This window comes from Carcharodon carcharias, chromosome 18 (genome assembly GCF_017639515.1).
Source record: "Carcharodon carcharias isolate sCarCar2 chromosome 18, sCarCar2.pri, whole genome shotgun sequence".
NCBI classification, from domain to species: Eukaryota; Metazoa; Chordata; class Chondrichthyes; order Lamniformes; family Lamnidae; genus Carcharodon; species Carcharodon carcharias.
The window spans coordinates 93,874,285-93,887,602 of record NC_054484.1 but is presented as its reverse complement, the minus strand read 5'-3'; the positions used below and the strand labels follow the sequence as shown (position 1 = coordinate 93,887,602).

Genomic DNA, 13,318 nt, shown 5'->3' with positions numbered 1-13,318 from the left:
TTACCCCAATCCCATATGCTTTAATTTGTCACACTAACCTCTTAAGTGAGGCTTTCTGAAAATCCAAATACATCACATCCACTAATTCTCCCTTATCTACTCTACTAGTTATGTCCTCAAAAAATACTTCATAGGTTTGTCAAACATGATTTCCCTTTAATAAATCCATGTTGCCTTTGTCTAATCCTATTGACATCACATGCTTTAGACTCTAGCATTTTCCCTACCACTGATGTTGGGCTAACTGGCTTATAATTTCGTGTTTTGGTTTTTTCCCTTTTTTTGTTTTAAATAGTGGGGTTACATTTGCCACCCTCCAATCTGCCAGGACTGTTCCAGAATCAACGGAATTTTGGAAGATGACAACCAACTATTTTTTGGCCCTGGGGATTTATCAGCTTTCAGTCCCATTAGTTTCTCCAGCACTGTTTTTAATACTAATTCAACTTCTCTCAGAACTGTAATGTGGATCTATCGTGTCAACTGAAGGGGCAGGCAGGGCTTTGGTTTAATGCCTCAACCAATGGATGGCACCTCTGACCATGCAGAACACACTCAGTACTGCACTGGGCTGTCTGTCTAGATTGAGCTCAAATGTCTGGAATAAAATTAAAACCCCGGACCTTCTGATTCAAAGCAAGGCTTTTTGCGCCCATCTCCAACATAACTTGTCCTCGTAAGAACCCTTGTTTACAAATCTTCCCCTCAGTTCCCAAACAGCCATGCTCCATTCTGCCTATGCAACCTAATGTAGGCACACACCTTGACTGAATTCTTTGGTCTCTGATTTGACATCCCAAACCTTTTCTCTCTGGCCTCCTTTCCACTTTCTTTGGTACGGTAATGGCCTACTCTCTGGGCACCATGCTAAAACCTTCAATGTTGCCATTTCTCTTTGTCTTTAGAAGCTTCCTCCCTTCAAATGTGCTTTTGATAATCATTCTTCACTCTTCTGCTTGGGTGAATATCTTTCTTCGGTGTAAAGGCCTTCGGGTTTTTACTGCACTAATAGCATTGTGTACATGTAAATTGTTGGTCCCCACCAATGGCACTGCCACTTGTTTTGCAAATGAAGTGGTGGACATGCAGCTGAGTGTGGAAGGCATAAGACAATGTGACCCCTGTAAGGGTTGGGGGGGGGTGAAATCTCAATCCTTCCATTGCTTCACTGTATGGGAAATCCAGTCAACAACAATGAACTCGGTCTGTACCTAACACACTCCTCATTGCAGTCGGTAAACGAATTGTCAGCCATAGAATTTAAGTCGAGGGCCATTTGAAAGAGCCTTGCATTTATATAGTAGAATGTCAAAAAACACTTTACAATCAGTGAAATATTTCTGAATTGCACTCTATTGTAATGTCAGAAATGGTTGGAAATTTTTGTCCACAGCATGGGCCCACAAATGGCAAAGGGAATTCTTTGTTTGTTTCAGCCAACATATAAAATGGCCAGGAAAACTCCGTGAATCCCCTTTGAATAGTGCCAGCCATGAGATTTCTACCTGAGGGCAGACAGGGCTGTGGTTTAGCATTTCATCCCAAAACACAGCATCTCTAACAGTGCACCACTCCGAGCACTGCACTAGTGTCGGTATAGATGACTTATTCAAGTCTCTGGACTGGGACTTGGACTTGGACCCATAACCTTATGACCCTGAGGCAGGATTGCTAATGCTGAGTCACAGTTGACCCTTTTTCTGAGATGATAACAATAAGAGAAAAAAATTGTAAATGCTAGAAACTGAAATGGGAGGTGCTGATGACACCCAGGTCAGTCAGCATCTGTGCTAAGGACAGAGATGTGGATCTTTATCCTGATTCTTTCTGACCTCCTGTTTTATTTCCAGCATTCTGTTTTAATTTTCCAATTGCTGCTCCTTGTGCTGTAGTAGGCTGTTTTGATTAGAATTATTGCACAAATGAAGCCTTTAATGACCTAAACAATACAGGGAATGTATTGGAATATGACTTCAAGCCTACTTCAAGGACTGAAGCACTTTGGTACTTCCTGAGGACTGTTTTCAATGGACCAATCAACCCACTTTTAAACCAGTTCTACTGTAGTCCATACTTTGCATTTTCTTAAACTCCCAAATTGTCCAACTTTTTACTAGCTTCAAATTGTTGCTTATGGTCCTAGTCTCTTAAGTGAAGAAGAGTCTATTGTATGAAGTAGGTTGGCACAATTTCTAATTCATTTTTCTGTCAGACTTTCACCAAAACAAAACTCTCCAGCCAGTGCTTGTTTGTCACTGTTGAGTTTGCCAAATCCCAGCGGGTCACCTATGATGCAGATGGTGGAGTAACTTCAATGCTGGGGCTGTGTTTTATTTAATTTTCAAACTTAATGGGCTAAATTCACAGAAATTGACATTTGCTTAGTCTGTTGTTGCTGGCACTTTTTTTTATCCTTTATGAAGAGAGGATATAAGTGGCTTTGATATAATTGGTGAAATGAATGTTTAAAAATGTGGATGTGCATAAACAAACTGAAGCCAACTGTGATATCAAACATAAGACCCATTTTGATTTCAGCAAACACCTGACCCCAAGATACTAATCTCTCTTCTCCTCTCCCCCACCTCACCAACTCGGGTTGCAAAGTGTTGAAAGTAAACAGTACATTTTTTTAACATGTATGGATCAACTTGATGGACTGTACTGCATAGCACAGACTCCTCTTTACTTTTTATAGAGACCACTGAACTAGTTTAATGTGGGTGCTTCTTCCCCCAACTCCAGTTTCTCCCACTGAAGGACACTTTGCCTGGTGCTGAAGAATCAGTGGATCTGACAGCAGACTTCAAATTAAACTCCCGATTGAGGGGAACTACAGACTGGGCCCCACCTCGCTTTCAAATTCTCTTCTTCATTCATGCACCACAGAGGTAAGTACAGCCAGATATAGCTTCCAGCACAAGTCATGCAACTATTAATTGATTGCACATGATGTGGAGTAAAGCATCAGTCAAGGTAAATTTTGTCAACTAGATCATGGAAAGAAACTTAATATTTCATGCCAAATTCTGATTTTTAAATCCAGCAAATTCAGTTTTCAGTAACTGAGGTTAATTTATTTAAAGCTACTTATTTGTTACATATTCTGAAGACTAGTCATTGTTCCTCCCTTGTAACTGAAGAACAACTGGCTAAGTGGGCACTGCTATCTGTTTTGAAATCGTTCTGAAACATCACTTGTTAAAGAAATTTGTCAATTACTGGTACTCAGCATTAGTTTGTATCGCCTATGAATGAGCAATTTTTTGAGGGGATTGAAAGATTTTTAAACCAACTCTGAAATAAGTGCTCATATAGAATATTTCTGCCTCAAGGAAGCATCATATGACCATTTGTATTAGCTCTTGTAAAAATATACTAGGGTTCTGGATGTGGATGATGGCAAGGTTGCATTTGTTGCCCAGTCCTGTTTTCCCTCCAGAGGTGGCGGTGCCTGTTACTTATAAGGTATTGAGTCAACTGCATATCATGAAATAATAAAAATGAAGGAATTCAGCCAAAGGTTAAAAGTCATGAAATTGCGTATAAGTCAGACCAGAAGAGGGGCCATAGGTTCCTTTCCCTGATCTGCATTAGTGAACCATTAAGAACTTGATGAATATCTGGCAGCTTTCATGGTGACTCTTCTGGTGCCTGCCCACAAATTGGCATATTGAATTCGAATTCACAACTTGTTAACATGAGAATGTTAACAATAAATGGCATGATGTTAAAGTGTAGATGAGCAGAGGCACCTTGGTATCCATATATACAAACCTTTGTAGGTAGCAGGGCAGGCTGATGAGGTGGCTAAAGCATAGGGGTTACTTCAGTTTAAAACATGAGGGATCATGCTACAACTTGTTAAATCACTGGTTAGGCTTCCATTGGAATATTCTGGATACCACTCTTCACAACAAGGATGAAAAGACCTTAGATTACGGAGGAAGTTTACCAGGGATGAGGGATATCAGTTGGAACAGTTCAAACTGTTCCCCTTGAAACAGAGAGGGGTGACGGATGGTCTAAAAATTTTCAAGATTCTGACTTTTAATATAGAGTAGAGTGAGGGGAGGGCGGGGGGGAAATGTCAAGCGATGGATGGGTAGGAGCAAGGGTGGTTATATTTTTGAGATGGAAGTTTTTGGTCTTGATGTCAAGAGCGCTAATCACAGAAAATGGTTTATCTTCAAGGACTGAGAACATTCTGGAAGAATTTGTTTCCAAAGACACTCCCCTTAATGCAGGATTGCTATTCTTGGAAAAATACATCTCTTTACAAAGTGTGTTAAAGCAGTTGGTGGGGGAGGGGGGGAGCTGTCAATCTCCTGACCCTGGTGAACTGTGTACAAAGGGGGTCACATAGCTTTTATGGCTCTGCAGTGGGAGTGGAGTGGTATGGGGAATCATGCCTGGAAGACTTTTTAAAAGTAGGTTTTTGGTTTTGCTTTTGAGAAGGACCAACTGCTTGAGGAAAGACAACAGCCTTTTTGCAGTCCAGATCCAGTCCACAGCTGGAAGTGAATATAAGCTGTTCCTGGGAAGTTCTACATGCTGGAATAGAGCACTCTCCAGTATTCCATGAGTCTGCCTGGAAAGCAGTGTCATTGTTTTGCAACTCAGTGCTGAGACACCAACCGTATAACCTGGATGCCATTTTAAGAACTCCATCTATCTTTGTCTTTGAACCACTGACTTTTAACCTTTGGCTGAATTCCTTCATTTTTATTATTTCATTGTGTTTTGTGTGAGAGACACTTGGTATCTCCAAAGAGTAATTAGTATAATTTCATATTCCATACTATATATTGATAAACTTTGTTTTTCTATTCAAGACTCGTTTCATAATAAACTAAAGTTTCTTTACTGAAAGGAGTCTGGTTAAAATCTTATTCTGAGTAACCGTAGTGAAGGTAAATAACTGGCTATCTTGAGTGAATTGAACATTTAAACTAATGTTACAACCTGTGGAGTAGTGAGTGGGGCTAAATCAACTGTGCACTCCTCCTACCCTGATTGTAGCAATGTGATGGGTGACCCTGATGTGCCTATAATGTGATATGTAGCTCAACTTGGTGTTGAGCTGGATGTGAGGTCATGCACTCAGGTTTGGACAGGGCAAGCAGTGTTTTGTAACTTTCAAGATTTTTAATTGTTTGCCCGTGCCCATCCCTGTATAACTGTGTGTTTGAAAGAGTGGGGACTGTCCGTGTGCAAAGTTTCTTTAATACTTCATGCATTAATCTAAGAAAATAGGGGAAAAGCTACTGTAACCCATTCATTCCTGCACTTCAGTCTGTTAACATTGAGGTTAATATTAACCTGTATTATAAATGCACACTGCTTGGGAACTGGGGCTGCAGGATGATGAATATGTGGCTGCCCTTGATTTCCCAAGTCACCAATTGGTGTTTGTCACTGGTTACAAAGGACCATTTGGTTTTAGGCTGGGAGAGCTAGTAACTAGTGCAAACAGTGTTACATTCAGTTTCTGTAGATCTGCACATTTAGATTTCCTGAAGTCAAATTTGAAGAAATACTGCAGCTTGTAAATCTATCTTCTTAAATATTTGGTCATGGAATTTGGCATTGCTGGCAGAGCCAGCATTTATTGCCCATCCCTAATTGTTCTTGAGGAGGTGGTGGTGAGTTGCTGCCTTGAACCACTGCAGTCCATGTGGTGTAAATACACCCACAGTGCTGTTGGGGAGTTTGAGGATTCTGACCCAGTGACAGTGAAGGCAGCACAATGCAGTTCTATGTTAGGATCTATGACTCCAGCTAGTGGAGAGTTTTCCCTGTGATTCCTGTTGACTTCAGTTTTGCTAGGGCTCCTTGATGCCCAGGGCAGTTAGTCTTGCCTTGCCTCTTGAATTCAGCTCCCTTTTTTGGTCCGTGTTTGGTTGAAAACTGTAATGAGATCTGGAGCTGGGTGGTCCTGGCAGAACTGAGCACCAGTGAGCAGGTTATTGGTAAGTGTGGCTGGTTAGTATTGTTGTTGATGCCTTCCATCTCTCACAGTAGGCTGATGAGGCGATAATTGGTAGTTTGGATTTGCCCTGTTTTTTTGTGGACAGGACATACCTGCACAGAGTTGTAGATGTACTGGGACAGCTTGACTATGCTCCTGAAAAGATGAAAATTGGGTCCTGCCCCTGATGATGCTTCATAATTTGATTACTTTTAAGATCTTAATGCCCAAGCCTTTGAGGAGAATCAACTTGCTAAAATTCAGTCTTCAGGAAAGAATTTGTGAAGTTGTCTGATGCAGCTTTCTCTTTTTTAAAAAAAAACTAGTGGCCTCCTATTTACAAAAATCCAAATGGTTGTTAACTTGCTGTCTGTGAACAAATGTGGAACCTATTTTCCACCTGATAAAATGGTTTCCTTTCCCTTGTCTATGTATAAAATTTATTGTTTTTTTGTAAATCTTTTTGCAAGTAAAATTCTTAAGCAAAGTGATTTTAGATCAAAGCAAGAACTGAAGTGATTTGTTCATTTGTTTTTGTTAGGAGAGAAATGGTTATAGCTGCTCAGAATTCAATGTGTGCTGGTTGTGGAACTCCAATCGAACAGAGTAAGTAGCAGAGTGCATCTGATAATGTGTGGCCTCAGACTTTAGGAATCCTGGGTATTCACTCGGTCACAGAAAAGTGACACCTAAACAATTTCTGTTCTGTTTATTGTTTTTTTGTATTCAGTTGGTGCAATTCTCCTAGGTTTGTTAATTTTCAATGTGCAGAGCCATAGTAGTATAGATGACATGGACTGTGTTCTGCAAGGCTATAGGAATGGTGTGTGGCCTCCTTATTCCCCCTACCAGCAGTGGTTTAGTTGGTAGCATTCTTACCTGAGCCAAAAGATTGAGTTCAAGTCCCACTCCAGGAGTTGAGCACAAAAATCAAGGCTGATAATCCAGTACGGTACTGCGGAAATGCTACACTGGAGGTGCTGTCTTTCATTGGATGAGATGTTGAATAGCGGCCCTGTCTGCCCCCTCAAGTGGATATAAAAGATCCTATGGCACTATTTCAGAGAAGAGCTGGAGTTCTCTCTGGTATGCCAATCAATATTTATCCCTTTAAATCAAGTTCACAAAAACAAACTATCTAGTGATTATTGCATTGCTGTTTGTGGGACTTTGGGCTGCCACAAATCCTACATTGGAACAGTGACTTTACCTCACTGGCTGGAAAATGCTTTGAAATGTCTGGTAGCTGTGAAAGGCACTATAAAAATACAAGTCTTTATATTAGTTGCATCAACTGGCACTTGCCTATATTGAGATGCGTTTGCCATCTACATATTCACTCTGCAAACTCGTTAATGTCACCTTGTACTTTGCTGCAGTCCTCTTCCATATTAACTAAACTCCCCCCCACCCACCCCCCAATTTGGTGGCATCCACAAATTGTGATGCTATATGATTTTTTAGCTTTCAAATCACTTATGTAAATGATGATTAACATTGGTTCCAGCACTGAATCATGTGGGGAGAAGATTTCAATTCCAAATGGCTTAAATCTAATTTGTACTTTTTTTTTTATCTTGATTCTCACACCAGAGGAAATATTTTCCCTGAATCTATCACAGAATCTCAGTGCAGAAGAGGCCCTTCGGCCCATCGAGTCTGCACCGACACATGAGAAACACTACCCTACAACTCTTTGACCTAATCAAGAGGTTTAAAATAAGTTGAAGGATGCTTTTTCAGATGGATTGGGAATGACCGACACCACACCCCACCACTATATAATACTCAACATGAGGTGTTAGATTTAAAGAGCTGTTTTGAAATGATTTTATTTGCAAATGACAGCAAGGTGAATGTGTCTATCAATCTTTGGCAGGAGCCCAGAGTGAGAAGAACACACCTTTTGGCCATTCCTCACTTGTTTCCTCTTGACCACTGCACCATTGGAGGTTGCCCATGTCTTGCCCCCTGCTTCCATGCTGCATCCCCCCGCCCCACAACCCCACCACCACTGTGGGTTGGGTCCAATTTGAGAACCCCTGTATTAGATCACCCTTTGACCTTCTAAACTCAAAGGAACACAAGACAAGTTAATGCTTGTCCTCAGAATTATACTGGGGCTTAATAGGTTAAATTCTGGATAATCTGAGCGATACCTCTTTTTCTGGCCATTATACCCTGAGATGTGATGCCCAGAAGTAAACACTATTCTCCTGATTGGGATCTGACCATGACGGTGTAAAACTGAAGCATAAATTTTCTTTTGTATTCCAGCCTCTTTAGATAAAGGCCAATATTCTTTTAACCTTTTAAACTTATTGTTTATGCCAAAAATCACAAGCAATTGCTTTGTGGAAAAAGAGGCAGTTTTTCTCATCAAATCTGGTGCAATGATGTTGGTTGTCTCATCACTTGTCATGAGGAAAGTGCTGCATCCTGCTCCATCCTCAACATTGTAATTAGCCATAATCCACAAAGGGACATGGAGAGATCCATTTGAAGAGAGACAATTGGTGATATATAGTTTGAGGGGCACCACTCCACAAGCATGAGGCCAGATAAGGAGGCAGGCCTCCATGAACAACTACAGCTGGCACAGGGGATTGAACCTGTGCCATTGGCATCATTCTGCATCACCAGCTAGCTACTTAGACAATGCTTTTACAGCAATTGAGGATTCCAAGATCTTTTCGGACCTATGTTTAGGTGTAGGTGACCGAATGCAAAATGCCTTGGTATTCTTCAGCCTCCAGCTCAAATAATCGGTGACTGAGCTATTGCCAATTGAACAAGAATGGTGGGGGAAAATAGCTGAGATTATTTGTGATGGCCAACTTGAAGCTTTCAATGCAGCAATTTCAATTCAGGACTGGATAAAGACATTTACCCTGAAGTGATTTGGACTTTTTTTCTCTCATAGTAATTCCTGACTTTTATGGGACTGTTATTAGCCCTGTTGAGAGAATGGGCATTTCACATATAGGAAGGGACATTTGTCCAGATAGGCTTTGTAGTTTCTTTATTGTGCAGCATTGCAGTCTCTAGTTTGGACATGGTGTATGAAGATGAGATGGTAATGGTGAGGTAATATTTGAAATCCATTTGAAGCACTTCCAAGTAACCCAGCAATTAATTGTACTGCATGATGTGGAACTGAACTTTTCAAACCAGGGTGAAAGGAGGGAAATCGGGTCTTAATGCACGTGTGGACCTGGTGATGCTCAACTGTCCTCTATCAACAAATATCTTGTTGCCATTCTTTATCCATACTGGCATATGAAAGTCATTGGATAATATAGAAGTCACTTGGTGCCAGTGACTCTACCAGTCTGCACATCACCACCTTTATTTGGAGGAAAGGAAAATGTAAACTTATAGCCAATAGCTATCAGGAGGTAGTAGTTTGGGCAACAGTTGAAGCTAGCTGTTTCACGCTCCACTAGGATGCTACCATCAAGCCAAAAAGATGTTCTGCCTGCCACATAAGTAATGCTGTGTTGAATTTTGGTGCTGGTGTGATGCCAGGTATGTAGGCCATATGTCCCAACGATCACATCAAAAGGTACATCCCTTGGGCTGTTTGCAACAGGCAAAGTACTGACTCTGTACCCAACCAGCCCATGCTTGCAAAGCTCAAGATATAAGCCTGTAACTTCTGATCCCCCTAGTATTGGATTTGGGGGGGGGTGGGCGTGGGCAAAGATGTGCTGGGGAATCCCTCTGGAAAGTTCTTGGGTAAAGGGTTGCATGGCGATTACCCAGAAGTACGCACTTCCTCTGGACAATTGTGCTGTGCCAGGAACCATCCAAGAAATGCGGTTTAAATCTCAAACTTCAGATGGTTCCACCAGGGCTATATCAATAGTTACCCAGAAAACGTTAGAATTAAAACCTCTTCTAACTTGAGTAATTATGAAGACACAGACCAAACACTGACCACCCCCACCCCTGCCCCAGCCACAAATCCTATGCCTTTACCTTAGACACTTACCTTCCCTGACCTGTCAATTTCACTGGCCCTTTCAACTTACCCTCTTTACAGCAAGCGCCCTTTTTAAAAAAAATGAGGTGTAGCCTCCTTGAATATGCTGAAGTTGCACTTCGTTGGGGGTTGCGAGGTGTCTTTTCAATGCAGGCCCCAAGCAGCTCTGGCGAACGGAATTGGCAACGTAATTTTCAAAACCAGGTAAGTAGGTATTCTAATTCTTGTGGGCCAGCACTTTCTGATGCTAATTGGAGGTTATGGCCCATGGTGTCCAACATTAGATGTGATTCCATGTTTGGACAGCACTCGTTAAAAAATTCTGATTGTGCTAAGTGTTACACTGACAACCACTTTAATTATGCAGTGTGGCTCACTTACATGCACTAGACGCTACATATTCACGTGGGCCCCTGTCTTTGGCAGATAGGAACATGTCCTTTTTCCAACTAAACAAAAGCTTGGAGTCAGCCATGGCAATGCCTTGACTGAACAGTGGTCTACCTGCCTGGTTTGAATTTAAATAAAAGCTTGGCAGTTAACTGTTTCCTGCTGCTATTTTCCATGGCAATGCCTCTACCAATCAGTCCACTTGTCAACCAATTAGCACGCCTCTTTTCTCATGCAATATAAACTGTTCCCATTACAATTGATATTCTCGTGATCCTGATGTGTAAGACAGAGCTTCAACGGCATGTCTCTTTTTTTTTTCAGCAATACTCAGATAGTAGTTTTAGTGGGTTATTCTCAGTAATTTGTATGTGCAAATATATCTTGGGAGCACTCGGGCACATAATTTAGAAATGCATTCAAACAATAGTTGTGCTGTCGTTGGCTTAGGTCACTGTTCTGACCACATTTGATATCCATGGTTCTGTTGTCTGGGTTTTGATGTCCTGTGCTGAAACACTGGGCTTTTGCTTGACTCCACCTGAGACCTGCAGTATAACTAACTCATTTGGCATTGCAGCAATATTTCGGGCCTTACGTGGGAAAGATGTGCTGCAATTAGCAGTTGTAATTTCTTCCCCACACTTCTGCCCCACTTGTTGTCAGGCAGTATAACTTTGATTCCCTGCTTGCAATGCAACTGTTATTAAACACCCTAGTACAACTTGGGACAATACACTTGAAGCCTTAGTTATGTAGTAAAGCAAGATTTAATGCATTACAACTCAACAGATATTTTAGAATGGAGCACTTCTTAATATATTTCTTTTCCCTGGCAGAATACATCAAAAAGCTCCGTTACTGTGAGTACTTGGGGAAGTACTTCTGTGAATGCTGTCACCACAATGAGGAATCTCCAATTCCTGGTCGAATCCTAATGAAGTGGGATTTCAGCAAGCAACCTGTCTGCCATTTCTCCAAACAGCTGTTGGAAAGTATATGGCACGATCCACTATTCAATATATTCTACATCAACAAGTCCCTTTACAACAAAGTAAAAGAACTGAGAAAGGCCAAGGTGTGTGGCTATTCATGCTTGTGCGATTATAGACGTAGGATGACTAGAATCTATTTGATTTAGTTAATGATGCAAGTTCTAAATGATTGCTACTAAAGGAATGGTATCTTGATCAATTTATTTCCCATTACTGGGATATGGGTATCATTGAAAAGGCTGGAATTAGTTGCCTATCCTGAGTTGTCCCTGAAGGTGAGTTGTGGCCTTGAATTGCTGCTGTCTGTGCATTAACGGTACTCAATGCTGTTAGGTGGAGAGTTCCAAAGTTCTGACCCAGTGACTGTGAATGAATGGTGATAGATTTCTAAGTTGAGATATAGTATTACAAGATTGATGTTCGCATGCACTTGCTGCCCTTGTCCACACAATGGAGCCACTGCTGAAGTTGCAGTGCCCTCTGGCCATGTTGACAACCATAAACTGCTCATAATTTGAATTGTGCACTTAAAGGCAGCAAGCTTTTCCTGAAAAACTAGCTTTTAAATGTTTGTTGCTTTTTTGATTTGTTTTTGGTTGTAGGTAACTATTCATATCAGTAAGTGGCAATGCAATAATACAGAACCCTTTTTTTTAAATCAGGAAATTCAAGAACAGTTGATTCAGATCAAAAAGCTGCTAAGAACCTGCAGATTGGCTGAAAGGTACCTTACCTGTATTTAAACTTGTACAACCAGATGGTTGTGTAGAATTAATTTAACCACTTGCCTAGCATTATTTGTCAAGTTCCTCAGTTGGTAGCACTCTTGCCCCTGAGTCAGAAGTTTGTAGGTTCATGTGTTACTCCAGGATTCGAGCACACAACCTAGGGTGATACACTCGGTGCAGCACTGCAGAAGTGCTATACTGTTGAAGATGCTGTCTTTTGGATGTTAAACCAAGGCTTTATCTTCTCTCTGCAGTGGATGTAAAAGATCTCATGACGAACATTTTGAAGAAGAGCAGGGGATTTATCCTCCATGTTCTGGCCAAAATTTGTCTCATCACAAAAGCAGATGAGTTGGTCATTATCACATGCTGTTTCTAGGAATTTGTTGTGTACAAATTAGCTGCTGTGTTTCCTAAATTAGTGGTGATGGCATTTCCATAAGAATATCATTTGCTGTAAATTGCTTTGGGATGTTGGTTGGTTCTGAAAGGCATTAGTTATATTGATGTCCTGTCTCCCCATTTCCCCCTTTGCCTCCTCAAATCGGTGGTTAGATTTGAGTTAAACTGCATAAGTAGTAACCTGCAGAAAGTGATCTCAAAAAAGCACGTTGGGTTTATCTGGTTTACTGCAATTAACATACTAAACTGTCTCTCTCTGAACCTGCTGCACTCCGTTCTCTCAGGTCCAACCCTGACATTGTTATTAAACCTGCTGACAAGGGTGGTGCTGTTGTTGTCTGGCGCACTGACCTCTACCTCGCAGAGGCTGAGCATTAACTCACAGACACTTCCTCCTACCTCTCCCTGGACCATGACCCCACCACTGAACATCATCAAGCCATTGTTTCCAGGACTGTTACTGACCTCATCTCCTCTGGAGATCTTCCTTCCACAGCTTCCAATCACGGACAGCCCACTTCTACCTCCTACCCAAAATCCACAAACAGGACTGTCCTGGCAGACCGATCGTGTCAGCCTGTTCCTGCCCCACGGAACTAATTTTTTGCTATATTGACTCCATTCTATCTTCCCTTGTCCAGTCCCTTCCCGCCTACATCCGTGATTCCTCTGACACCCTACATCATATCAACAATTTCCAGTTCCCTGGCTCCAACCGCCCCCTCTTCACCATGGACGACCAATCCCTCTACACCTCCATCCCCCACCGGGATGGTCTGAGGGCTCTCCGCTTCTTCCTCGAACAGAGGCCCGAACAATCCCCATCCACCATCACTATCCTCCGTCT

At 41.6% G+C, this 13,318-nt stretch overlaps 1 protein-coding gene across 3 annotated transcripts in view; it reads left to right on the top strand.

The window, feature by feature from the left end:
• rubcnl (rubicon like autophagy enhancer) overlaps nucleotides 1-13,318 on the top strand; it is a 63,878-nt gene that overhangs the window by 38,149 nt on the left and 12,411 nt on the right. For all 3 annotated transcript variants that reach the window (XM_041212010.1, XM_041212009.1, XM_041212007.1), the window contains 4 exons: nucleotides 2,746-2,891; nucleotides 6,513-6,577; nucleotides 11,186-11,424; nucleotides 12,004-12,065. In XM_041212010.1, the coding sequence (XP_041067944.1) occupies nucleotides 2,746-2,891; nucleotides 6,513-6,577; nucleotides 11,186-11,424; nucleotides 12,004-12,065 (512 nt within the window). The remainder of the gene's footprint in view (nucleotides 1-2,745; nucleotides 2,892-6,512; nucleotides 6,578-11,185; nucleotides 11,425-12,003; nucleotides 12,066-13,318) is intronic.